The sequence below is a fragment of the Bos javanicus genome, chromosome 4, assembly GCF_032452875.1.
Source record: "Bos javanicus breed banteng chromosome 4, ARS-OSU_banteng_1.0, whole genome shotgun sequence".
In the NCBI taxonomy this organism is placed as follows: domain Eukaryota; kingdom Metazoa; phylum Chordata; class Mammalia; order Artiodactyla; family Bovidae; genus Bos; species Bos javanicus.
In genome coordinates this window covers 5511625-5539595 of record NC_083871.1, presented here as the reverse complement: position 1 = coordinate 5539595, position 27971 = coordinate 5511625, and the positions used below count along the sequence as shown (strand labels likewise).

At 46.7% G+C, this 27971-nt stretch overlaps 1 protein-coding gene across 4 annotated transcripts in view; it reads right to left on the bottom strand.

The window, feature by feature from the left end:
• Positions 1-6422: 6422 nt before the first annotated feature.
• The window catches only part of COBL (cordon-bleu WH2 repeat protein), a 304124-nt gene continuing 282575 nt past the window's right edge, over positions 6423-27971 (bottom strand). For 3 of the 4 annotated variants that reach the window (XM_061413309.1, XM_061413308.1, XM_061413310.1), the window contains one exon: positions 6423-13404. In XM_061413309.1, the coding sequence (XP_061269293.1) occupies positions 13375-13404 (30 nt within the window). In that variant the 3' untranslated portion in view covers positions 6423-13374. Of the gene's footprint in view, positions 13405-17699; positions 18988-27971 lie in introns of those variants that run through there. The other variant, XM_061413311.1, reaches the window with a different exon arrangement.

Genomic DNA, 27971 nt, shown 5'->3' with positions numbered 1-27971 from the left:
GTTACTCCAGGTGTCTCTTGACTTCCTACTTAAGCATTTCAATCCCCTATGATGAAGAGAACATCTTTTTTGGTGTTAATTCTAGAAGGTATGGTAGCTCTTCATATATCTGGTCAACTTCAGCTCCTTTGGCATTAGCAGTTGAGGCAGAGACTTGGACTACTGTGATGTTTTGCCTTAGAAATGAACTGAGATCACTCTGTCATCTTTGAGGTTACACCCAAATATTGCATTTTGGACTCTTTTGTTGACTATGAGGGCGACTCCATTTCTTCTAAGGGCTCCTTGCTCACAGTAGTAGATATAATGGTCATCTGAATTAAAATTGCCCGTTCCCATCCATTTTATTTCACTGATTTCTAAGATGTCGATGTTTACTCTTGCCATCTGCTTGACCACGTCCAATTTACCTTGACTCATGGACCTAACATTTCAGGTCCCTGTGAAATATTGTCCATACAGCCCCAGGCTTCACTCTCACCAGCAGACAGCCATAACCAAGTGTCCCTTCCACTCTGGCCCAGCCTCTCCATTCTTTCTGGACCTATTAGTAATTGCCCTCTGCTTTTCCCCAGTAGCATATTGGACACTTTCTGACCTGGCGGCTCTTATTCCAGTGTCACTGTTTTTTTTTTTTTTTTTTGCCTTTTCATATTGTTTATGGGGTTCTGGTGGCCAGGATACTGGAGTGGTTTGTGATCTCCTTCTCCAGTGGACCACATTTTGTCAGAACTCTTCACTATAACCTGTATGTTTTGGGTGGCCCTGCATGGCATGGCTCATAGCTTAATTGGGTTATGCAAGCCCCTTTGCCCTGACAAGGCTGTGATCCGTGAAGGGAATGGTACAGTTAAGATGACTCAAATTATGAATAAACATTGGTGGGGGGGCTTCTATAACATTGCAAAAGTAATTTACCACTGATACCTGACCTGTCAGCTCCATAATCCTGGAAAATCTATTTTTGTCCCCAGAGGGCTCAGACCTCCTCCCTCTGGACCTGACGGCACCTGCAGCTGGATTCATTCAAGTGCCACTCAGGAACGGCTGTCAGTATGTTCTTGTTGTGTGTATGTCTTCCAGATAAGTTGCAGTCTTCCCCTGCTGCAAGGCTGAGGCTCTCACAGTGGCAAAGAAATTGTTAGAAAATGTGTTTTCCACTTGGGGTATACCTTCCACAGTCTTCTGTGATGGAGGCATCCCTTTCGCTGGGAAAATCATACCAGCCTGACCCAATTCCTTGCAACTGTCACTTGGAATTACCGCTGTCCCTTTCACTTGCAATCATCAGACAAGGTTGCAAGCAGTTTGTGCCCAGACAGGATTTGTCTTTGTCTGTGGTGGTTTTCATTCCCCATGAGGCCTATGAGTGCCTAGTTGTTGCTACCTGACCGGGCCATGACTGCACCCCTAACTGTCCACTCTCAAGGTGAGATGCCTCATTGGTCAGCTCTCCTGGATTTACATTGCTCGATCAGACAGGACCTACTCAGGGGTCTTCATGGTTCAGAGTTTGCTTCCTCTGGCAGGTCCTCACCTCCCTGGTTCAGGGTCAGTGCTGGGAGTAGGATCAAGAACCTCTCCTTAACTCTTGAAGATACTGCAGAATCTGCCAATAAAGATTCTTTACTCCCTGCCAAGACTGTTCTGGTCAAAGGACAGTCCCTGTTATCTTTTAACTGAAGAAGGAGGTGTCTGTGCTGTGGCCAGTTACCACCTGCTGCACTTGGATTGATACTTCTGGGGAAGTTGAAACTCAGCTACATAAGACCACTGAACAAGCTACTTGGCTGAAGAAAGAGCATCCTTCGGTGGGCCTTTCTTTGACCTATGTGATTTGACTCACTTTTGTCTTAGGGCCATGGCTCCAAACTACACCGCGGACATTATCTTACTTATAATAATCACAGTAGTCTCTCTGGTGCACTGTATTCTCTCAAAAGCTTCAAATGCTGTGTTGTAGCTATCAACCACCAAATAAATAACCTCCTTAAGGCTGGAACATCAGAAAATGAATGAACAGAATAACCAATTTTTTTAAAAAAAGTGTAAATCTGAATTTGAGACCTATGAAAACCACAGTGACTCAGCAAGAAATCAATCATGACCTGTAACCCCCACACAAGGATCAGCAAAACCTGTAAAAACTTCAGAAGAAAATCTGGAGGTGACACTGATGTCAATGCAATCCCTATCAAGCTACCAATGGTATTTTTCAGAGAACTGGAACAAATAATTTCACAATTCATATGGAAATACAAAAAACCTCAAACAGCCAAAGCAATCTAAAGAAGAATGGAACTGGAGGAATCAGCCTGCTTGACTTCAGGCACAAAGCCACAGTCATCAAGACAGTATGGTACTGACACAAAGACAGAAATATAGATCAGTGGAACAAAATAGAAAGCCCAGAGATAAATCCACACACCTAGGACACATTATGTTTGACAAAAGAGGCAAGAATATACAATGAAGAAAAGACAATCTCTTTAACAAGTGGTGCTGGGAAAACTGGTCGACCACTTGTAAAAGAATGAAACTAGAACACTTTCTAATATCATACACAAAAATAAACTCATAAATGTAAGACAGAAACTATAAAATTCCTAGAGGGAAACATAGGCAAAACACTATCTGACATAAATCACAGCAGGATCCTCTATGACCCACCTCTCAGAGTAATAGAAATAAAAGCAAAAATAAACAAATGGGACCTAATTAAACTTAAAAGCTTTTGTACAACGAAGGAAACTGTAGGCAAGATGAAAAGACAGCCTTCAGAATGGGAGAAAATAATAGCAAATGAAGCAACTAACAAAGAATTAATCTCAAAAATATACAAGCAACTCCTGCAGCTCAATTCTAGAAAAATAAATGACCCAATCATAAAATGGGCCAAATAACTAAACAGACATTTCTCCAAATAAGACATATAGATGGCTAACAAACACATGAAAAGATGCTCAACATCACTCATTATCAGAGAAATGCAAATCAAAACCACAATGAGGTACCATCTCATGTCAGTCAGAATGGCTGCTATCCAAAAGTCTACAAGCAATAAATGCTGGAGAGGGTGTGGATAAAAGGGAACCCTCTTACACTGTTGGTGGGAATGCAAACTAGTACAGCCACTATGGAGAACAGTGTGGAGATTCCTTAAAAAACTGGAAATAGAACTGCCTTATGACCCAGCAATCCCACTGCTGGGCATACACACCGAGGAAACCAGAATTGAAAGAGACACATGTACTCCAATGTTCATTGCGGCACTGTTTATAATAGCCAGGACATGGAAGCAACCTAGATGTCCATCGGCAGATGAATGGATAAGAATCTGTGGTACATATACACAATGGAATATTCAGATCAGATCAGTCGCTCAGTCGTGTCCAACTCTTTGCGACCCCATGAATCGCAGCAGGCCAGGCCTCCCTGTCCATCACAAACTCCCGGAGTTCACTCTGACTCACATCCATCGAGTCAGTGATGCCATCCAGCCATCTCATCCTCTGGCGTCCCCTTCTCCTCCTGCCCCCAATCCCTCCCAGCATCAGAGTCTTTTCCAATGAGTCAACTCTTCGCATGAGGTGGCCAAAGTACTGGAGTTTCAGCTTTAGCATCATTCCTTCCAAAGAAATCCCAGGGCTGATCTCCTTCACAATGGACTGGTTGGATCTCTTTGCAGTCCAAGGGACTCTCAAGAGTCTTCTCCAACACCACAGTTCAAAAGCATCAATTCTTCGGTGCTCAGTCTTCTTCACAGTCAAACTCTCACATCCATACATGACCACAGGAAAAACCATAGCCTTGACTAGACGAACCTTTATTGGCAAAGTAATGTCTCTGCTTTTGAATATGCTATCTAGGTTGGTCATAACTTTCCTTCCAAGGAGTAAGCGTCTTTTAATTTCATGGCTGCTGTCACCATCTGTAGTGATTTTGGAGCCCAGAAAAATAAAGTCTGACACTGTTTCCACTGTTTCCCCATCTATTTCCCATGAAGTTGTAGGACCGGATGCCATGATCTTCATTTTCTGAATGTTGAGTTTTAAGCCAACTTTTTCACTCTCATCAAGAGGCTTTTGAGTTCCTCTTCACTTTCTGCCATAAGGGTGGTGTCATCTGCATATCTGAGGTTATTGATATTTCTCCCAGAAATCTTGATTCCAGCTTGTGTTTCTTCCAGTCCAGCGTTTCTCATGATGTACTCTGCATAGAAGTTAAATAAATAGGGTGACAATATACAACCTTGACGAACTCCTTTTCCTATTTGGAACCAGTCTGTTGTTCCATGTCCAGTTCTAACTGTTGCTTCCTGACCTGCATACAAATTTCTCAAGAGGCAGATCAGGTGGCCTGGTATTCCCATCTCTTGAAGAATTTTCCACATTACTCAGCCCTTAAAAAGAATACATTTGAATCAGTTCTAATGAGGTGGATGAAACTGGAGCCTATTATACAGAGTGAAGTAAGTCAGAACAAAAAACAGTGATACTCTATACTAACGCATATATATGGGATTTAGAAAGATGGTAACGATAACCCTATCTGTGAGACAGCAAAAGATACATAGATGTATAGAACAGTCTTTTGGACTCTGTGGGAGAAGGTGAGGGTGGGATGATTTGAGAAAATAGCATTTAAACATGTATATTACAATATGTGAAATAGATCGTCAGTCCAGGTTCAATGCATAAGACAGGGTGCTCAGGGCTGGTGCACTGGGATGACCCTGAGGGATGGGATGGGGAGGAAGGTGGGAACTGGGTTCGGGATGGGGAACATATGTACACCCATGGCTGATTCATGTCAATGTATGGCAAAACCACTACAATTTTGTAAAGTAATTAGCCTCCAATTAAAATAAATAAATTAAAAAAAATTTTTATCACATTTCTCAGTTAAGCTGAAAGTCTCATCAAAGGGGGGGGGGTTGTTTAGAAAGAGACAACAGGTTCCAAATGGAGTCACTTGTGCTAAGCAAACATCACCAAACTAAGACTTAATAACTGAATTAATTACAGGTTCAGCTTCTCCCAGGAGTGGAATCTTAAAGCACCCCATCTGGAATCACTTGGTCATCACAGGTGAGGTTATCTGCCTGCTAGACCCTTGAGGTCCCCTTGGGGAAGGTGATCTTGCCACAGAGGATCTACTCTCTGCTAGTCACTTCTTTGTCATGCTGCCTTCTGCCTGTCAGCAGCTTTCATTCTGTACAGGGCCTCAGAACTCCAAGTGTCAGCCTAACTCATGAATCATTGAATAAAGCCAGTTGGATCTTTAAGATTTACTCAGTTAATTGTGTTTTTTAACAGCATCTAAGCTGTTTGCTACACAAATGTTACCATCAGAATCTTACTTTGGCTTGGTGATCCATTTCAAGTGAATTTGTTTGACATTCCTAGAGGAATGATGAACCAAGGCCCTTCTGTGTACTCGGTGCAGTGTCTCGTGAGACAGGAGGTCTAGTCTGCGATGGAATGGGTCCCATTCCCAACCTTGAGTGAGTGTCGGCTATGGCTCCCTCCAGTCTTTCGGGATGGTTTGTGCTTCTGCCTCTGGTAACTCATTACATACATTCATTGATCAGCACTCAGTTAATATCCAAGGGGGAGGCTCTTCAGAATCTGGCACTCCACCTCTGCAGCCCCCCTCCCCAAGCCCCTTTCTGTGAACTCTCACTGCCGTGCTTTCCTTGACTCCTGCTGTATCTGCTCTGCTCAAGGAGATACAGGTTCTGCCTGGGCCCCACTCACGTACCCTGCCCTGGAAACCCTTCTAAAACCAGAAGCCCATCTGGTGCAGGGCTTACCTCTTTGTTTTCTTTCTGTGATGGCTCACCTGATTACCTGATGTTCTGTTCTGTTTTTTGGTTGTTTCTAGCATTGGAGAAGGAAATGGCAACCCACTCCAGTGTTCTTGTCTGGAGAATCCCAGGGACGGGGAGCCTGGTGGGCTGTCGTCTATGGGGTCACACAGAGTCGGACATGACTGAAGCGACGCAGCAGCAGCAGCAGCAGCAGCAGCAGCAGCAGCATGAGGGTAAATCTATTTCCTATGGTGGTGGTGGTTTAATTGCTCAGTCATGTCCAACTCTTGTGACCCCATGTAGCCTGCCAGGCTCTTCTCTCCATGGAACTTCCCAGGCAAAAATATTGGAGTGGGTTGTCATTTCCTTCTCCAGAGGATCTTCCCAACCCAAGAATTGAACCCAGGTCTCCTGCATTGCAGGTGGATTCTTTACTGACTGAGCTAGGGATCTATTTCCTATAGCTTCATTTTGACTACATGTAAAACACTTACACATTGAAATATAATGTAAGTGATATAATGGGCTAGGCATTTTGGTTAAATTAGTTAAGATACCTAGGTTTAACTCACACAATAACAGCAAAAGATTATTGGCTGGACTAACAGAGCAAAATTCAACTCTCTGCTATTTATTAGACATAAGTTGAATTAAAGAGATTCAGAAAGTTCAAAATCAAGGTTACAGACAAAGATATGCCAAGTCAATACAAATAGCAAGAAAGCAGGACTTAGGGTCTTGATGGTGGGAGTAGCCATGCTGGGTCCTCGTCCCATCTCTCAGCTTTTCCACATCACTGCTCACCAGCCACAATTTCAGCTGCTGGTGCATCATTTCTTTGCACGGTGGCTTTCTCTGGATTCAGAGTTTTCGCTCCTCTTGTGGCAGACCAGAGTGCTGGAGGATTAACACCCTCTGGGATGTGTCCTCAATCGATCAATGATGGGAATTGATGTATGTATTTGCCAGCACCCTCTTTACTTGGAGGGGATAACCCTGAGGCACTGACAACTGGGGTTGCCAAGGGGAATAAAGCTGTGGAGGCAGGACACTAAAGGGCTCTAACCATGACTCATGGGCTGTCCACCCATCTCTGACACCCTTCCCACCTCCATGAGTTTTCTTCACTCAAATAGACCACTTACACCTGAACCCTTATCTCAGAATTTACTGCAAGGGACCCCAAATGAAGAGGCAATCAGAAAAGGCAGAATTAGCGCTTCCCTGGTAGTCCAGTGGTTGAGACTCTGCTTCCAATGCATGGGTTCAATCCTTGGTTGGACAATCAAGATTCCACATACTGTATGGTGTAGCCGAAAATAAATAAATACTCTCATTCATCAAAGCATTACAAAAAGAGAGAGAGAAAAGGGAGAATCCAGGCTCCCCAAACAAACTAAAACACAACCAATTTAACATCACTAATGCGATGATTAAAATCTGTAAAGAAGGTGGAACAGTTATGAATACACTCGACATCAGAGCAGTAACTTTTATGAAGCAGAAACCAGAGGAGAAAGAGACCACAATGCATTCATAACAGGAAAGTTTTTCTCAGTTGAAGACAGGTCAAGCAGGCAAACAGTTAATAAGAACATAAACTGCTGAGGCAGCAAACTCAGAGGTTAAGTTTTAGAGAGACACATAGGGCTATAAAATCAAACCTCAGGGAATACACCCTCTTGTCAAGTACGAGTAGAACTTAAAAACTGACCATATTTTAGGACATGCAAAAACATCTTCAGTAGCTCCCCAAAATAAAGTAATATGAATGGGACTTATGACCATAATACAATAACATAAAAATAAACAACACAGTTGTAAAAGTCCTCCCACAATTTAGAAACCAGATCAAGGCAGTAAGCCAGGGCAACTGCAAGACTCATGTACTTGTTTTCTTCCTGCCAGGGGTCATTTCACTAAGCAGCCATTGGCTATCGAACAGTTCTTGGCTCAAAGGAGAAATAATAAACTAAGTTTCAGAATTTCTAGAAAATCACAATAATAGAAACACATCAGTGTCTAAAATTTATAGCAGCAAATACTCTTTACAAAGAAAATGAAAAAGAAAATGCCGGAATACTTGGCTAATTGAAAAAACTAGAAAGAACAACAAAGTAAATGGAAATAAAGAAGCGATCAATGACAGTAAAGCAGAAATTAAAGATCTGGAAATAAGGTCCACAGCAGAATTTAATGAGAAAAATATAAAGCTTGCCCTTTGAAAAGAATAGCAACAAAATTGACAAGTCCTAGCCAGCTTAATAAAATAAACGAAGAAGGAGAAAAAGCACAAGCACACAAAATAAAAGGTGACAACAAGAAAATTGTTATCAAAAGAGAGGAAATAGAAATCACACATTTAATCAGAATCTTCTGCAAGTAAGTTTGACAACTTAAATAAAACGGGTAACCTTTTAGGAAATATAATACCAAAGCTGATATAGGGTAATCAGACCAATTTCCATAAAAGAAACAGAGAAAGTAGTGAAAATTTTTCCTTAAAGAAGAAAAAATTCTTCTTTAAGTACAATGACCAGAGGTTTCTTAGGAAAATTCTGCAAAATCATTAAAAATCAGATAATTGCAGTGCTACCCAAATTATTCCAGAGTGTTAAGCAGGAAGGACATGAAGCAAGGATGATATGGATACCAAACCTGGACAAATAAATATGAAAAAGAAATTACAACCTAATCTCACATGTGAATTTCAATGCAAAAATATCGAATAAAGTAATAGTAAATAGAATCCAATAGCTCATGTAAATATGAATTCACTGTGACCAAATGGTACATATTTCAGAAATGCAAAAGTGATTCAATACCAGGGACCCTATTAATATAACTCAGTATATTAATATTGTTAAAGAGAAAAATCCTATTATCGTGATAGATGCCAAAAAGGCATTTAACACAATTCAATACCCATTTGTGACTTAAGACAGAATAATAACTCATATCAAAAGGCAGCTTCTTTCATACAAATGGCAAGTAGGCATGTGAAAAGATGCTCAACATCACTAATAATTAGAGAAATGAAAATCAAAACTACAAGGTACCACCTCACACTGGTCTCAATGGCCATAGTTAAAAAGTCTACAGATAATAAATGCTGGAGAGGGTGTAGAGAACAGGGAGCCCTCCTGCACCGTTGAAGGGAATGTAAATTGGTGCTGCCACCAAGGAGAACAGTACGGAGTTTCCTCAGAAAATGAAAACTAGAGCTACCATGTGATCCTGCCATCCCACTCCCGGACGGACATCAGACAGACTTGTGACTCAGAGAGACACGCACCTGTGTTCACAGCAGCAAAATTCACAGCAGCCAAGACATGGGAGCAGCCTAAATGCCCCTCAACAGATGGGTGCGTGAAGATGTGCTTACCTATATACAATGGAAGACTACGCAGCCACAGAAAGAATGAGATAATGCTATTTGCAGCAACACGGATGGGCCTAGAGATGATCATACCACGTGAAGTAAGTCAGGAAGAGAAAGACAAATGCCATATATCACTTTTTTGTGGAATCTAATATATGACACAAAATGACCTATCTACAAAACAGAAAGAGTGTTTCTTTCTATAGATGCAGAGAACAGATGTGGTTGCTAAGGGGGAGAGTGGAGGAGGAAGGATGGACTAGGAATTTGGGGTTGGTAGATACAAACTATTATATGTATGGTGGATAGACAACAAGATCCTACTGTATAGCAGAGGGAATTATATCCAATCTCCTGGGACAAACTATAATGGAAAAGTATATAAAAAAGGATGTATATATTATATAACCGAGTCACTTTGTTATACATCAGAGATTGGCACAACACTATACTTCAGCTTTTTCAAAAAGGCAGTTTATTATTTCATGGGGGAACTTTAAAGGCATTTCCACCAAGAAAGGCAAGGATGCCCACTATCTCTACTATTATTTAACATTGAACTGGAGGCACTAAAGCAATTCAGTTAGAAGCACAACATTGGAAGGGGACTTATGAGTGACATGTATGTCTGCAAAACCAAAATGATTGATGGTAAATGCTACTACACAAAATAGAAAGATTTCTATGATAGGATCAATAATCCTCACATATACAAACTACTCTTTTAGCAGACATGATGAAAGAGAAAATATATGCAGTTATAACATCAGAAATGTAATACACTAGCTAGGAATAAACTTATTCAATGCTGACCGCGGCCATGAAATTAAAAAATGCTTGCTCCTTGGAAGAAAAGCTATGGCCAACCTAGACAGCATATTAAAAAACAGAGACATTACTTTGTTGACAAAGGTTTGCCTAGTCAAAGCTATGGTTTTTCTGGTAGTCACGTATGGATGTGAGAGTTGGACTATAAAGAAAGCTGAGCGCTGAAGAATTGATGCTTTTGAACTGTGGTGTTGGAGAAGACTCTTGAGAGTCCCTTGGACTGCAAGGAGATCCAACCAGTCCATCCTAAAGGAGATCAGTCCTGTGTGTTCATTGGAAGGACTGACGTTGAAGCTGAAACTCCAATACTTTGGCCACCTCATGCGAAGGGTTGACTCATTTGAAAAGACCTTGATGTTGGGAAATATTGAAGGCAGGAGGAGAAGGGGATGACAGAGGATGAGATGGTTGGAAGGCATCACCAACTCTATGGACATGAGTTTGAGTAAGCTCTGGGAGTTGGTGATGGACAGGGAGGCCTGGTGTGCTGTAGTCCATGGGGTCTCACAGAGTCAGACATGACTAAGCGACTGAACTAAATTGAAACCTACCCAAAAATTCAAAACCGACTTGAGGAAAACTAAAACAAAGTTGGACAAATAAATATCATTGTATGTGTATTGTGTTGACTTTCTCAAATTTAATTTATAATTTATTGATACCTCAGTAAAATACCAGATTTTTTTCTGAGGTTAAGCAAGTTGGTTTTAAATTTGATTTGGAAGACTAAATGATCTAGCATGAAGATCTAAATAAATGATATTAAGTAAAGAGCAATTTTGGAGGGCTAACCGTTTCATGTATTAAAGCATAATAATAATTAGTAAGACTGAAAACTGTCATTAGTAAGATAATGAAAACTGTGTTATTCATGCATGGGTAGACAGACAAGAAAACAGAAGAAGAAACTCAGAAACATAGCCAATTGCAAATGGATGTTTAGAGAGCTGACAGTGGAAGAGAAAAAAATGGACAGGACAAAGGTATTCTTGGTTTTAAAGAAGCAGAGCAAAGCATTGGCTCTGGGGATGCGGGAGAGGATGGATGCCCCTTGGGTTTCTGGCTCATGTGACGGGCGGGTGGTAAAGGTAAGACAAGGAGTTACACTGCCTGGTGCCCATTCCTAGTTACCTTTGGTACACTGGGAATGCAGAAAAAGTTCTCTTATTATTACAGTTAAAATCCCTGCAATAAGAGAAGGCACAATGCAACCTATCACTGTGCTGTGTTGATTTCTTGTGAATGACGGGAAATCGTGTGAGTCCTCAGTTTATCACCTGCTGTTCAGCACATCGGTGGTGCTGATATGAGTAATTTCCGAGTCAGGTATGGGGTGTCTTGGCAAGCATTTGCCTATTTTCAGCTTCTGACACTTTCTGGAACTCTGCTTGGTCTTGTGGGTAGCCAGGAGACCTTCCTTAGCTGCCCCCTCTCTCCTTGCTGGCTTGGGTTGCGAGTGTTCACTTCCTAACTGCGTTCACTTCCTCTTCCCTGGCTTCATCAACCATCCTGTAGTCAGAGTGATGCTTGTAAATCAATCTTGCCACTCCCTCCTTAAAGATCCTTCAGTGACTCCCCTTGGTCTTTAGGATGAAGTCCACACTTGTGCTTAGAAAATGGCAAAGCATTCAGTTCGGAAGCCTTGTTTTCTGAAACTATATGTTGCTCTGCTTTGCTCTGGTGTGACTGCACAATTCCTCTGTCTAGAATGACTCCTAATTCTTTGGCTATCAGTGCAGATGTCACCTCCTCCAGGAAGTTTTCTTGGCATTCTGGCTGTGGTTTGGAACTGACATTCCAAGCATCCACAGCTCTGCTTGCACTCATTGAAATATATCCTTCCCCTTGTCTTCCATCTCCCCCTAAGGTAGAGCCCCTCTCGGGAGGAACCATGGCCCTGACATTACTGGTTCTCCAACCTGTAGCCCAGTGCTCAGCATATAATGGCCTTGGGTGCTTGTTCAGCTTGAGGAGGAGGAAGGGCACAGCCTATTCATGCTCATTCACGTCTGATCCTGCTCAAGACATGTTCTCTTCCCTCCTCAGTCTCTAAATATCCTGGCAGTTCTAAAGCTGATGTATTTGTCTCATGGCCATGCAATTACTAATTGGAAATTGTTGGTGCCTAGCTCATGCTGCTGGCACCTTCCAGCTTATGCCACTTGGGTCCCTGGACATTTCACATTCTCAGTGAATCACTATACTTTGTAAGAAATCTGAAAACCATCAATATTGTCTACTTTCTTAAGCAGTTCTTTTTTACATGGAGTTGGCTCATTTCAAGCCCTTAAGAGATGAGAATAAAGTAGCTTGCTGAAACATTGATTAACACAGGAGACTCTATCTTTTTATCTTCACAAGCTTATTAATTGCAAGATAAACTTGGAGCAGCTCTGGACTTCTTGGCCACCTGCATTATTTAGGAAGGGAAATGAATGAATGGTTACTTTAACTTTTGGTAAATGAGAGAAATGAAGACACATTTCCTCTTCAATAATAACGTAAGAGGAAAAAGGAGGTGGCAAACTTCCAACTGGTACAGAGAAAGATTAAACCCTGTTTCACTTGGAAGAACTACAGATTCCAGCTGAACTCAGATATTCATTGGTGTTAATTCAAAGCCACATCTTCTTTAAAACACCACTGTTTTGATGATGTACTCAGGTTCTGTTTTCTTTGCCTTTTCCTCATTAGGAATTGGGGTGAATATTCTGTTTGCCTTTCCAGAACTTTTTCCCCTCCGCGCCCCCCACATTATTCTCCTGTCCTGGAGGCTGAGTAGGCATGGATTGCATCGACAAGTTCCCTTGCCTGTGAGTACGGGTTGGATTTGGACTGTGGGATGCACTCGATAGACAGGAGCACAGAAGAGAGAGTCCAGGCATGGTTTGGCAGGAGCTGTGTTTCTCTCTCCAAGGTCACATCTCCTGCCCATCACCCTCAGTGACATCTAGAACTCTTGCCAGCCTGTGGTAGCTGCTCCTTCCCTTGTCCTCAGAAACTGAGGAATGGTAAGGATTCATCTCGTTGCTGGCCCTGGGCTTATTACTTTCCTTAAACCGTGCCTTTACTTGGTTAATAATCTTTGCACTAAAATTTCCATAAATCATTCATTTGAGTGAGACTTCTTGTTTTCTGGGACACTGGCTGACAAAAGCAACAGAGGTATTTTTACATGAGAAGCATCATTCCAGAACTCCAGCTGTCCATAAATCACTTACTCCAGGTCCCTCCCTTTATAGAGATACTGCAGATCACAGAGAACAGGCGACTTGCTTGATGCCACATAGCCATGTATGACACAGCCAGAGACTAGAATGCATGGTGCTCGTCTTTTCAGATCACACTCCCTTCAGACCTTGGCGAAGATCAGACAGGAATGCTGCAAAAAAAAAAAAAAAAAAAATTATAGGCCAACATCCCTGATGAACACAGATGCAAAAACCCTCAACAAGATATTAACAAAATTAATATACACCATGATCAATTGGGTCTTATCCTGTGGATGCAAGGACAGTTCAAAATCTGCCAATCAGTCAATGTGACATATCACATTAACAAAGGAAGAATAAAAATATTATGATTGTGTTAATAGATGCAGAAAATACTTTTGACAAAATTCAACATTCATTTTTGATTAAAAAAAAACTCTCAACAAAGTGAGTATAGAGGGAACATACATCATAATAAAGGTCACATATGACAAACCCATAGCCAGCCAACATCATACTCAACAATGAAAAGCTGAAAGCATTTCCTCTAAGATCAGAAACAAGACAAGGATGCCCACTCTCACCAGTTTTAAACAACACAGTTTTGAAAGTCCTAGCAGAATAATCAGAGAAGAAAAAGAAGTGAAAGGGATCTAAATTGGCAAAGAAGTAAAATTCACTGTTTGCAGATGACATGGTACTATACATAGAAAAATCCTGAAGACTCCATCAAAAAACTGTTAGCACTAATACATGAGCTGTCATATTAGCAAGGAAAATCATCACTACTGTAATAGTTAGCTTTTGCTGAGGGCTTCCTGTGTGTCAAGCTTCGAGCTTGGCGTACACATATATCCCCATTAGTTCTCAAAACTACTTTTGCTGATGCTGTAGATGAGGAAACTCAGAGATCAAACTGCTTGTCCCCATCATGTGGCCTGGGGTAGTGTGACAGAGCCAAGATTCACATCTGAGTCTTTCTGATTCCAGAGTCACATCCTAACCACCCTGTCACATGCTTCTTACCAGAACCTGTTCTGTGGGTTGGATCTGAGAGCACAGCGATGTCTAAAAGGCCCGGCCAGATGCCAGAGCTGCTTAATCCTGAGAGAGCAGCTGTGAGGGCAGCAAGCACACGAGTCGTTCACTCTGTAGGCAGGTGTGCAGCTCCCACCGCTAACGCTATTTGGCACCGACGCCCCAGCAGTGTTCCACCGGGATAAATCCTTCTACAAAGGTTGCCCTTCTCTGGCAGGAGCCCACTGTGGGCTGACAGCTGAGCTGCTATGGGGAAGTTGCTGGGAGATGCTCAGAGGGTGGCCTCCAGGGTTGGGAGCCAGACTGGCGTCCAGAGTCCTAACTGGAGAACTATAGGATCATGGGAACCAGGGACCAGGGATATCAGGAGCACTTGGATATGACTCAGCCAAGAACTGTGTCCCACCCTAGGCAGCCTCAGGGTCACAGACAGCAACTATCCAGGCCTAATTTTGAAATGATCAGATGAGTACTTGCTTAAGAATGAAAATGTGATAAAAGCAAGGAAGTGGAGAAGACAAAATAAATCCTCCCAGCTCAGGACCGTCTGCCATGTTCGCCCCAGGAGCCCTTGGTCTGGGAAATCTGTGTCCTTGGATAGATGTTCCAGATGGAATCCACCTGGGAGTCCACTGCTGTGCCCTCTTGGGGCCACACCTGGTCCTGTTGCCCATGGGCTCCTGGGGACCCCGAGAGCAGCAGGGGAGTGCCCTGGTCCCCAGGACACACCCTTGGCTCTTGCTCAGACCCTCACCTGCCGTGTCATCTCGGCAAATGACATTTCTTCTATGCTCCAGTTTCCTCCTCTGGATGAGGGGGCATGTAATAAATTTGTCCCATGGGTCTGAAGATTTCTCTGTGCCCAGTCTCACTGTAGCTGGGCACTTGGGCTCCTTTCTCACCCTGCACCAGGGCCCTCCCTCTTCTCATCTTCACCAACAGAGTCTCCCATGGGAGACCATTCTGGTGACAGATGACTCAGAGCCACAGTCTCCAGGGCTGTGGAGACAGCATTCCCCCACGTAGGAAACCCCATCTCAGAGTAAACTGGTGGAACCCAGGAACTCCCAGAGGTCACTCCTAGAGACAGGGTCCTCTCCCTGCATTCTCTGAGCTTTTCTGGGTCTCATTGTCTGTGGGAGCCCTCATGGGCTAATCCCTGATGCCAGGAAGTGTTTTGATGAAGTCATGCCATTGCTCACCAGGGAACTAACTGCATCTGTCATTTTCTGAGTCCCGCTTACCGCTCACAGTTTTCCAAAGAAGTGAAGAGGGTGACATCACCCTCCTCTCCCGTCCCTTCTCAGCCAATCTCTGATTCCCCCGATGGCACCAGCTTGTCTTCTGCCCTCAGGCCTGGGCTGCGCCACCCACCCCCTCTGCCCGCAGACCTGCCCCCGAGAGTAATTTCTCCCTCCCACACTGGCCGCCCCTTCTTTCCAGCTGCTCTGAGCTGCCTCCTTGGAAAGCTCCTATCCTCCGCTTGGCTGGGCATTTGCCCATCAGACTGACTAAGCAGGTCCTTCTGGAATTTTCTCCCTGGGGTGATCTGTCTCACTGCCTAAAGGCTGAGAAGGGCAGAGGGAGGGCCCGAGCAGGAGACCAGGTCCAGAAATGCAGGGTCCACTCAGATTCGCTCACAAGATCGAGCCCATGCTCTTGGGCTCCCGGTCCATCCTGGGGTTCCCCTGGAGCCTGGGCAGGAGTCAGATCACCCAGCCTGCCCTGAATCCCCTTTAAGAATGGGCTTCTTAGTGAGTAGGAAGCTGTTCCAAAAACACCTGGAAACAGAAATGCCACTTCTCTGCCCCGAGGGCCTGCATCGGGAACAAGGAAATAACTGGATCCAGGAAGATGGGGAAAGCTGGACTCTCAGCACTGATGCAGTCAGGCGACTCCAGGGCCCCCCGAGGCTGTGACCAGAGCCGAGGGCGGGAAGGCTTCCCTGGAGGCCCTTCTGTCGGCCCCTCTGAGACCCTCTCAGCCTCCTGGAGCCCTGGGGGCTTCCATTGTGGCCCCTCAGGTCCTTCCTCTGAGTTCCTTGCAGCAGAAGGCAGAGAAAAGATGGGGAAAGCCAGACTGGACACAGGCCACCTAGGCTGTCTCACTGCCCCTGAGGTGCTTTCTCTCACTGAGTGCTCACTGAGCGCTCTGGAGCTGACAGTGACGGAGATACGTTCACCGGTTAAGCTGGGACCTTGGCAGAGAAAGACGAGACACGATTAGTGACTTGCTGGGCTCACAGGTGTAAACTGGGCCCGGGAAGCTCATTCAGACCTGCCTCCTGCGCTCAGGCTGATGCCTTGTGGGTGGAATGAAGATAATGTGATGCGGCCTCTTTATCATCAGGCTTAATCTTCCTGGACTCAGTTTCTTCATCTGGAAAATGGTCCCTCACCCCCACTGAGAACCACCAAGCACAATTGGGAACGTCTTCAAGAAGGCAAAAGCACAGCGCAGACATCTGTCCCATTCTCCGTGCCACAGCCCAAACCCAGCATGGGTACCGAATGTAAGCTGATGCAACAAAGGATAAGTTTAGCATCAGGTGAGCAGCATGAACTGGAGGGTGCAACCTAGGGACCCCCTTTACCGTCCTTGGGGTGTACTTCTGCCATCCTCATGGGGCACTGAATGTAAGCTGATGCAACAAAGGATAAGTTTAGTATCAAGTGGGCAGTATGAACTGGGGGGCACCCCAGGGGCCCCTTTACCGTCCTTGGGGTGTGCTTTGGCCATCCTCATGTCTGCTACTCCCCCAGTTTACCAGGGAGCACGGCTTCCCTGAGAAGCGGGGCATGGAGTAAGAAGCTGGGGAAACTGTATGACATCCCCCACTTCCCCACCCCCACATTGTGCCCCTCTGCACCCATTCCTCCAACACTGCAGCAAACCCTGCCTTAGGGCCTCTGCACCTGCCTTTTCTCCCGCCAGTGAGGTGTCCACCCATGCTTTGCTCTCTCTCTTTCTCCGGGTTTTTACTCAGATGTCACCGCAGCAAGAGGCCTTTCTTCATCACTCTACGTATGCTTCATCCCTTTCAATGTTTTTCTCCTAATCACTTAACATCATCTAAGTGAACTCGGTATATTGTTCACTTATTTCGTTTATGGTCTGCCTCCTTCACTCTGATACAAACACCATGAAGGCAGGAATTCTTGTCTATTTTGCATCTGATGTAACCCAGAGTCTAGAAGAGGGCTGACTCATTGAATAAATGAATCTCTCCTTTCTAGAGGATGTCACCAACTCAATGGACATGAGTTTGAGCAAGCTCTGGGTGATGGTGAAGGACAGGAAAGACTGGCGCGTTGCAGTCTGTGGGGTTGCAAAGAGTCGGACACATCCGAGCGACTGAACAACAGCAACAACTCCTTTCTACTCTGGGATAGGGTACCCAGTGGAGTCATGAAATCCACACAAGAGCTACAATTTCACTTTCTTTTATTTGTGGCACTAGAAGACCAACAGTGGAGACAGTGTGATGTAAGAGTGATGGCCTGAGGCCCTCGCTGCCCAGGGAAGGTGAGAGGCCTTCATCAGAGGACACACAGCGGTTCCTTCCTACCAGATGCCTGATCTGAAATCACTGTGAAACATACAAACGATCTCGCCATATTTGTTGCTTCATTAAGACAGAAATTTTATTTCAGGAATTCCTCTTGATTTCTATTAATCTCTTAAAGAGCTTTCTCTACAGCCGTAGTCGACAATCTGTGATAAATACCGGAGACTGAGTGTCCTGTGCTGTGATTCTGGGCAAGCCACCCGTCTGCTGCGCAAACCATGGAGACCACGCCCACAATGTGAAGCACCAGCACAATCGTGATCTGATGGGATTGACCTTCAGACGCCCAGTCTCCTCCTTCTTGCCCTGGGGAGGATTTCTGAGGCTTCCAGGGGAGCCTCTGGGCTCCGTGCTCAGCCCTCCGTGGGAGAGGCCTGCGGCACATCACAGCCTGCGGGGGGACAGCACACCGCGTGGGCATGCCGTCCACAACGAAGTCCTTCTGAACGCGTGTCCTTCTGAACGCGTCACCACCACCTCGGGAGAACTCAGACCTGCCTGATTGTTACTCCGGGTGACTGTGGTCGACTTTTAATAGCTTACTTGGTCAGATCACGGTCTGCAGCCCTTCATGAGGTTTTTACCCCAAATGTTGGAGGAATAATAAGAATATAATACTTTCATTACTCAGTGAAGTCACATTTGAAAAAGCCTCTCAACTCTTTCTTCTTGCATCAAGTAGCAGATGACATTCAGGTTATTTCATTTACATACTTTCCCTAGAATTCAGACAGATTTTCAACAACTAAATGGTTTTAACCATCTACATGTGATAAAAGTCTCAAAGATCCAATATCGGCCTAAGGCATGATTCTTTCCACTCTGTCCATCAATGTAATTAAGCGTGATGGCCCAGCGTTTACAGTCCCATTAACCTGCCAACAAGAATAGTTTATTGGCAATTTTAAATATTCAGAGGCAAATACATTTCCTTGGCACAAGCCATGTGGCAGAGCAGCACCCCCATCCGTTTTAACCACAACGCTGGAGCGGAAATCAGAGGCGGGTTTTGGCCTGGAGACAGGGGAGCTGGCCAATCCTGAAGCCCCCTGGGCGTGGCGCTCATCAGTGGTGGCTGTGGGCATCCCTTGGGGGGGGGTTTCTGCCACAACTGCATCTTGTCACTGACTCACACGAGCAAGGGCACCTGCGGTGAAGAAAGACCTACTGTTACTCAGGGATGTAGCGGAGCGCAGAGGGCAAGCATCCGGGCGCTGAGGAGCTGTGCACCAGTCCCTCCTGGAAATAGTCCTCTCCCGTAACAGCCCCCAGTGTTTATACAGTACCCGTCCAACTTACAACCCCAGGGAGAAAGCTCTCAGAAACACAGACGTGCCTGAGTAATTTCCGTGACTGGCTCCTGCCTTCAGGAAAGAACGACTGGAGCAATTGTAGGGTCAGATCTGCAGGTCCCTGTGCTTCTCCTAGGATCATCCGCTGCCCCCAGCCCTGCCCTTCCGGAGCTCCCGCCCAGTAGTCTTTCCCTTTTCCAGGCTGGTCTCTCTGCCTGGGGCGTGTCTCTGTTGCTGCTGCTGCTGCTGCTAAGTCACTTCAGTCGTGTCCAACTCTGTGGGACCCCACAGACGGCAGCCCACCAGGCTCCCGCATCCCTGGGATTGTCCAGGCAAGAACACTGGAGTGGGTTGCCATTTCCTTCTCCAATGCATGACAGTGAAAAGTGAAAGTGAAGTCGCTCAGTCGTGTCCGACTCTTAGCGACCGACCCCATGGACTGCAGCCTACCAGGCTCCTCCATACATGGGATTTTCCAGGCAAGAGTACTGGAGTCCCCTTTTTTGCTGGAAAGTGAGGAAAACTCCTTCTTTAAGAATGTTCAGACCACCTGGAAGGAAAAGGCGCTCTCACTCCAAGTCCTGGGGAGCCAATCCAGTCACCCGCCCCCCCACCCCACTGGCTGTGGGTAACATGGCCCACCATGGTCCCCCAGGTGCCGTGTCTCTCACGCTGGAGCTGCGGCTCCAGGCAGGGATCAGGGCACCAACCCCCACCTCATCATAGGAGGCAGGCAGGCATCAGTGAGTGCAGGGGATCCCAGTGAGTGACTGCAAACCCACCCGTTCACCCTGCCACTCTGGGTCCGGGTCTGCACCCTTGTGGGATGCCCAGCTGCATAAAATGTGATGGCAGGATCTTGAAGGACCTATTTCCATGCCTCTGAAGGCCAAGGTGAACAGCATTTTTAAAGAAAGTGACAGATTCACCTGAAACGGTGTGAAAGGAGATCTGGATTTCTCACCGTGGTTCTGCTGGATTCAGCACATTCTAAAAGGATCAGTGCTGGCCCCACTTTGCACTAAATTATCAAAGCGAACATGTGAGGACTCAAGTAGATCTCTTATGATGGTAACCACCACCACCACCTAGAATGCTTCCGGTGCGCTTCCTGTGTTTTAGGCACCATTTCCAGCCCTGCACAAATCTCATCTCAATAAGGCTTCAGCTCAACTGGGCTTCCCTGGTGGCTCAGAGGTTAAAGCCTCTGCCTGCAATGCGGGAGATCTGGGTGCAATCCCTGGGTCAGGAAGATCCCCTGGAGAAGGAAATGGCACCCCACTCCAGTACTCTTGCCTGGAAAATCCCAAGGATGGAGGAGCCTGGTGGGCTGAAGTCCATGGGGTCACTAAGAGTCGGACACAACTGAGTGACTTCACTTTCACTTTTCACTTTCATGCATTGGAGAAGGGAATGGTAACCCACTCCAGTGTTCTTGCCTGGAGAATCCCAGGGATGCAGGAGCCTGGTGGGCTGCTGTCTATGGGGTCTCACAGAGTGAGACACGACTGAAACGACTTAGCAGCAGCAGCAGCAATCCCCAGAAGGCTCATCTGAGCAGAGAACGGGCCACTGGCGGGTTGACTGCACGGCTGCATGGGTGTTTCTGGCTCCCGCCTCCCAGATCCGTCAGCAGCCCCTTTGCTGCAGGCACCCTGACACCATCTGAGAGACGAGATGGCATGAGACCTGGATTTGTAGGCATGGAGGGAGGAGACAGGCCCTGCTGACTTGGATGGAGCCCAAGGAACACACACTGTTGGTGTCAAGTAGTCTGACACCCAGGCCAGCTTGGGATGGAGACAGAATTGGGGCCAGTGGCGTCTGGACGGTGCAGGGTCTGCCAGAGAGAGGTCACAGGACTGACTCCAGGAATGAGTGCAGCTTTGGGGAAAGGAAGCAGCAGCAGAAAAAAGACTCACAGCATGGTTCAGGGGGGTGGGAGGAACGTGCAGGGTGCTTGCTCAGGGAGAGTACAGACAAGGATGCACACGTTTACTGCAAACAGCACCATGAGATCCAGGGAACCGAGGGTGGGAAAGACTAAGAAACTTATTTAAAGAGTATGATAGTTTTGTTTCTGATAGGTTTTTCTTCAAGCTCTAGACAACTTCAGAGGTGAGACACTTCTAATTCCAAAACAAAGGTTTTACTTGTCAGTCTGAAACAGCACAATGAGCTTGCCAGAACATCCAAGCAGCAGAGAAAACAGTATGTGTGTTGGTGCGAAGAAAAACGGATCGAGCCTGCTACTGGAAAACGCAGCCAGCGTCCTGTTAATAGTGTGTTTATCCCGTTTCCTGACCTTTGAAAACCTGTAGGATAAAGGGCGCTATTCTTGCATCCGAGGCTGCCAGCAGCGTTGTGACCTTGATGATGGCCGTTGTGGGAGTGTCAGGGAGTGGATGCTGGGGAAGTGCAGGTACACGAATGGTCAGGACATCTAGAAGCTACAGTGAAGGGGAGGAGAGGAAACAGCTAGGCGGAGGTGGTGCTGGGTCCTTGGGAGGGATTTTTAAAATGCATATTTACTATTATTGTTTTAACAAATTGATATATGAAATGTTAAAATGCAAGCATTTAAAGTGTAAACTTTGATACATTTTGATATATATGTGTATAAACATCACCAGAGTTAAGATGATGGATTGGGGTTATTTTTTAAAATTCACTTTTATTTTTTTATTCTTTTTTTTTTAAGTTGAAGTATAGTTAATTTATAATATCATATTAGTTTCCGATGTATAAAATAGTGATTCAGTATTTTCATAGATTATACTCCATTTAAAGTTATCATGAGATATCAGCTGTATTCTCTCTGTGCGGCATAACAGGCCCTTACAGTTTGTTGTATACACAGTAGTTCTAGCTCTTAACCTCCCACCTGTGTCTTGCCCCTCCGCCTCCTTCTCCCCACGGGCAGCCCCTAGTTTGTTCTCTGTATCTGTGAGTTTGTTTCTGTTTCGTTATGTGTACTTGTTTTATTTTTCAGATTTCACATCCAAGTGGTAACACACAGTATTTCTTTCTCTGCTGACTTATTTCACTACAAGGCTTCCCTGATAGCTCAGTTGGTAAACAACCTACCTGCAATGCAGGTGACCCTGGCTTGATTGCTGGGTCGGGAAGATCCACTGGAGAAGGGATAGGCTACCCGCTCCAGTATTCTTCGGCTTCCCTTGTGGTTCAGCTGGTAACGAATCTGCCCACAATGTGGGAGACCTGGGTTTGATCCCTGGGTTGGGAAGACTCGCTGGAGAAGGGAAAGGCTACCCACCCCGTACTTCACTCTAAGTCCATCCATGCCGTTGCAAATAACAGTTTCACTCTTTTCTTTCACTCTTTCAGCTCAGTAGTATTCTACTGTAAATATACCACATTTCTCTTTGTCCATCATCTGTTGATGGACACTTAGGTTGCTCCCATATTTTGGCCGTTGAAACGAATGCTACTATGACATTGCTGCTGTTGTTCAGTTGCTAAGTTGCTTCTGACTCTTTGACCTCAAGGACTGCAGCACTCCAGGCTTCCCTGTCCTTCTCTCTCTCCCAGAGTTTGCTCAGATTCATGTCCACTGAGTCAGTGATGCTATCTAACCATTTTGTCCTCTGCTGCCCTCTTCTCCTCCTGCTTTCAATCTCTCCCAGCATCAGGGTCTTTTCCAATGAGTTGGCTCTTCGCATAAGGTGGCCAAAGTATTGGAGCTTCAGCACTAGGGTGCACAAATCTTTTCAAATTAACGTTTTCATTTCCTTCAGATCTATGTCCAGGAGTAGAACCGCTGGAGCATATGGTAGTTCCACTTTTAGCTTTTAAAGGACTCTCCGTAACGTTTTCTATAGGGGCTGCATCCGTTTACATCCCCACCAACAGTGTGCAAGTCCTCAGCCCCCTTGCAATCCCGCCTCTCCCCGATCCCTATACAACCACTGATACTCATCTCTACATAGTAGTTTGCGTTTCCTAGAACTTTATATACATGGAACAACCTACTATGTACTTTATTTCTTGTCTGGCTTCTTTCGCTCAGCATAGCTGTTTTGTGATTTATCTCTGGGTTGTTGCTTGTACATTCTTTTTACTACTGGGAAGTGATTCACTGTAGGGATACACTGGTTTTGCATCTGGGTTGGGCACATCTCAGGGAGGGGTGCCCTGTCCTTCTCTGGTAAGTGGGGTGATGGTGTCTACATTACAGGACCCCTCCCCCTCCCCCCATGAGGCTTGTGCTGTCCCTCACAGCACCGTCAGCAACCCCGCTGCCACTTCACTGAGCATCTCAGCACTAAGCACGAGGAGACATCCCAGGCACCGTGGCCACTTACAGCCTGGCCCCACTGGGAGAAGCACCTTTCAGAAGGCAGTTCCAAGTTGCGAAGATGAATCTCCCAGGACACAAAAGGGTAGGTGGGAGCATGGCCCAGTGAGGGGAGTTAAGGGGCAGGTGAGTAAAGCAAGGGGGGGCTGCACATCCCCTGTGCTCCTGGCAGTGACCCTGCTTTAGACCAGCCTGGCAACCCCAGTGTTGCCAGCGTAGGAGCCCGGGGCTGGGAGCATTTGAATCTCTGGCTGGAAGGAGCTCTCATCACCACTAATAGCAACCTGATGGCCGAATCCAGATTTTCACAGTTCTCAGTGAACTAAAAAAAAAATATTTGGGAAGGAAAAGTCCTAAACTTCAGTGTCAAAGAGGAAATTGCAGGTCAGCACTAAAAAGCTTTGGCTTGGACAATTCAGTGAGAGAGATCTTGGCAATAGAATTGGCCACAGGTAGCAAAATGATGCTGACGGCCATTAGGGTCAACCCAAGTGTAAGCCACCTTGCTAAGGAAGGGAGTAGTCTGCTGCTCAGTATCAGCTCACATGATCAGGGGACCTGCCCTAGGACGGGTGTGACCCAATTCAGGAGGAGAGACTACCCTCCCTCCCCTCCCTGGCAAGGGGACAAGGGCATGCTGCAGAGAGAAAAGCTCTAGAAGGTTCCCTGGTGTCCCTAAGGTTTCACGCTTCCTAAGAGAGTCCTTCTTAGTTTGGTTGGACAAGAAGAAAAGCAATGAAGGAAAAAGCTTGCAGTTTAAGGCCAAGCCAGAAAGCTGTAAAAATATCCAGGCATCGTTCTGCTTCCATGCCTGCCAAGGAAAAGGATGTTTATATGGGAAAAGGTAAAATGAACGGTGGTGACAGATCTGAAGCTCAGAGTGAGGGAGGGGAGAAGGTGTTAGGGAGCAGCAGGGTTCTCTGCTCTGACTGATGTCTTCCCGCCTGGACAGGTCAGCTCCTGGGCACTTGTGGGTGCCCGAGGGAGTCAGTCAAGCAGCTGTGCAGAAGGGGAGCAGGAGCCCTGGTGGAAGCCTGAAGGTGCCCAGAATTCATCTTATTTTCCAGAGAAGAAGGTGGTTTCTTCTAGCTTGATGTGGATTCTTGGCAAGTTTATAATGATTATGCGATCAATGAGCTCTGAGTACAGGGACCCTGAGTTGCACTCTGCCACTGGTATGGAGAGTCAGGTGATATGGTGGCAGGAGATGCCCGCTCCCTCTCCATTCTCCCAAAAGATAGTTACTGAGCAACCACTCTGTGTTGGGGGCTGTGCAAAGCCTTGGGACCCTCTGGAGCTCACAGTGTGGCAGGAGAGCAGGCACCATGCAGAGGTTACACAGATCGTTACTGAGATTAGACCGTGATGTGACTGTGCGGGGAAATGAGGTAATGCTCTGACGGGCCCCTCCTCCAGCCAGGAGGCAGCGGAAGACTTCCTGGGGGCTTGAGGTTAATTCAGGAACATGCAGGATGACTGGGAATTAGTTGGCAAAACTAGGAGGTAAAACCTTTTCCTTTCAGGAAGAGGGAACAGCATCCTCGGGGGTCACTCAGCAGGTAGCCTGTGATGACAGACAACCCTGGGTTCTACCTGTAGGAAAAAGGTCACCTGAAAAGTCTGCGACAGGCAGGATGGTCACCAGGCAGCAAAGACAGAGCTGGCCTGTGTGTACCGCTGAACTATTCCAACCTAACCGGAACACACCCAAGGTCTACAGTGCGCTTGCTGAGCACAGTGTGGGACGGGGTGTGGGCGGCTGACAGTTCTCTCATGCTGGCTCCCGGTCACAGAACTTGGGTTCTCTCCCCACAAGCGAAGGGGCTCTGGCTTAGGAGAATAGACGTTTGCTGCTGCTGCTGCTTTGCTGTGCTGGCTGTAGTCCCCGGGGCACTGACGTCATGTCAGCTGTCTAATCACTTCTCACGGGGTCTGCTGCCAAGACCAAGCGCCAGGACACATGTGTGGTCTGACTCAGTTAATTCCTGCGGTGGGAAACACACACCTGGGAGGGCCCAGCCAGGGCGGGGATGTCATGGGACCTAGTAAGGCATTCCCAGAGGCTGGCCACCCTGGCTGGACTGCCCTGGGGTCTGGGCCAGCAGCGGCCCTGACCTGGTTAAGGCTGGGGAAAAGGCCGCAGGACACCTGTGCCCCGCCTTCCCATCTGTGGGCTGGAAGCTGCAGTGTTCCCGCCCAGAAGCATAACGGAGGAGGTGCTCACTCTTGGCCCTCCGTAGAGGACTGCTGGGACACACAAAGAAAAGGCCTTGGGGCTTTCACCAGGTCCCTCACTTTAGGAGATGTCCCTAAGGCTAAGGACAAGCACAAACCCCCTCTTTCTCTACTCCTGGTTGATAACCCCCAAGAGCACAGACAATGCTTCATTCATGTTTCTATCGAGAGCAGCTACTGCGATCCTGGACTCTGGTGGGTTCTCAGGAAATGCTTGTGGATGAATAGCTGGATGTGTGAATGTTTTAAATATAAACACAGATTAAAAGGGCACTTGCTGTCCATCCCAGAACCTCTGAAAGGATGCATTCAAAGCAGACTGACAAAGACTGTCCGACCGGACGGGCACAGTTTCACCATGAATATGAATTCAGGATGGAGTGGAAGGCAGAAGTGTACTGGGGGGTGGGCGGGGGGCACAGTCCAGGGTCTGAGCCTTGCACTCAAGATAGGAGAGCCATGTCTACTGCGGATGGGACAGCAGACTGAGCAAAGCCAAGGATGCTGTCACCTGGGGCTGGAGGAAAGACAAAGCAGGCGTGGCTCTGACACTCACAGACACAGAGTCAGAGGTGTTCACTACATACCATGGAGGGAGGCAAATGGACTTCCAATCACCCTGAAAAATGGCCAACTCGCTTCTAAGGGAATGATTCCCCCTACATCAAAGCTACCCTCTTGCCTTTTAGCATAAGCAGCATCATTGCCAGCGCAAAACGTGTTCCAGGAGGGTGAGTCACTGTGCCTGTGTTTAGCAGTAAGAGTCTGGTCCCCGAACACCCTCCCAGCAGGGTCAGATACCCTGCTTGTACTGGAGGAGGTGGCCTCGGGCACTGCAGCCCCTCACATTACCCAGCAGAGTAGGGAGCACCCTCAGTCCAGGATGCTGTCCTTGCTACATGCATCCTGAAGCGTCACTGAACACCCAGGACAAAGGAGCATCTGCTCATACTGAGAACCCACAGACAGCACAGGCCACATGGCATGAGTCCCGGAGCCTGGCGCTTCGCATCTTTTCCTCAAGGTTATGCAACTTTAAAAGCCCGAATGGTGAAAGAAGGCTGAAGAGGCAGAGCTCAAATGACTTGAGGAGCAAGTGTCAGAACATGTACGAAAGTGCATCTGATGCGAAGTCACAAAGACCTCCACAGCCCGTGCCTGCAGAGAAGCGCTGCCTCGCCAGGCTCCTCGGAAGGCCCAGCTGGCCCTGGTCAGCTGAGCTGCATGCGTGTCCCCTGGTGTCACAGGTCTGCTGCGCCACACCAATGGTGGGGGGAAGCTGCTTGAAAAGGAGGTCAGGTGTGTGCCTCTGGGAGGACAACCACTGGTTCCAGGTGAGGCCAGACTGTCTCAGCTACCCTGTGCATCCCTGATGGAGGCTGAGCCGAGGCTGCAGGGTGGATGGATGGTCCTGACTTCCTAAGTCACATGTCCTTCAGGGCTTACAGGAACGGGAGATGCAGACTGCCAGTGAGAGGCCTGGCTTACTGCGTAGAGCAGTGACCTACACAGTCCCGTCGCTCAGCTCTGCGGCCTCCAGGTAAGGTGTGCGGCACAGAGCAAATGGTCAGGGTCTCCCAGGTCATCTTCACCCTCTCATCTGGGGCCTGGCTGTCAGCCTAGGGGCATCTCTTAAACTGCTCTGGGCATCAAAATCTCAGATGCACCAGACTCACTGCCTCAACCCTTCCAGGATGGAGAAGGCAGGTCCCAACACTTAGATTAATCCAAGAAACAAATAAAATGCGGGCTTCTGACTGCCATCTCAAGCAGCTGCTAGGAAGCTGAGATGGTGATGAGCAGCGGCCAGGCCTGGGCCTCCCGTGGCTCTTTCTGTTAGCCCCCCAGGCTGTGCTGCTTGCTGCGTGGACACACACTCTCCCTGCATCCCTACCTGCCACCCAGCAGGCCCCACCTGGTCCCAGCCCTTTCTCCCACTGCCCTTGCATTTTCCCCTACTTTCTTTCCCATTAGCACAAATAGCTTCCTCTGCTTTTTCAGACAATTCCCAAGCTTGATTTTTTCCCCTTCCTTTCTGGAAGGCCCTTGTGCACACTCTAAGACAGAGAAAGCCTGAGGTTCAAGGTGGCATGGGTGGCAAGATTTCTCTCAGTGCCCCTATTCCTTAGGACTCCTGCCAGATGTGGGGAGAGGAACAGCTATCTGAAACCATCCAAAATCAGTCAATGAGAATATGAGTATAGGAGAAATAAGTACAGCCTTCATATTCAGCGGTATTCAAACTGTATCAAAGCTCAAATGACACAGATAATGATCTCAAACCTC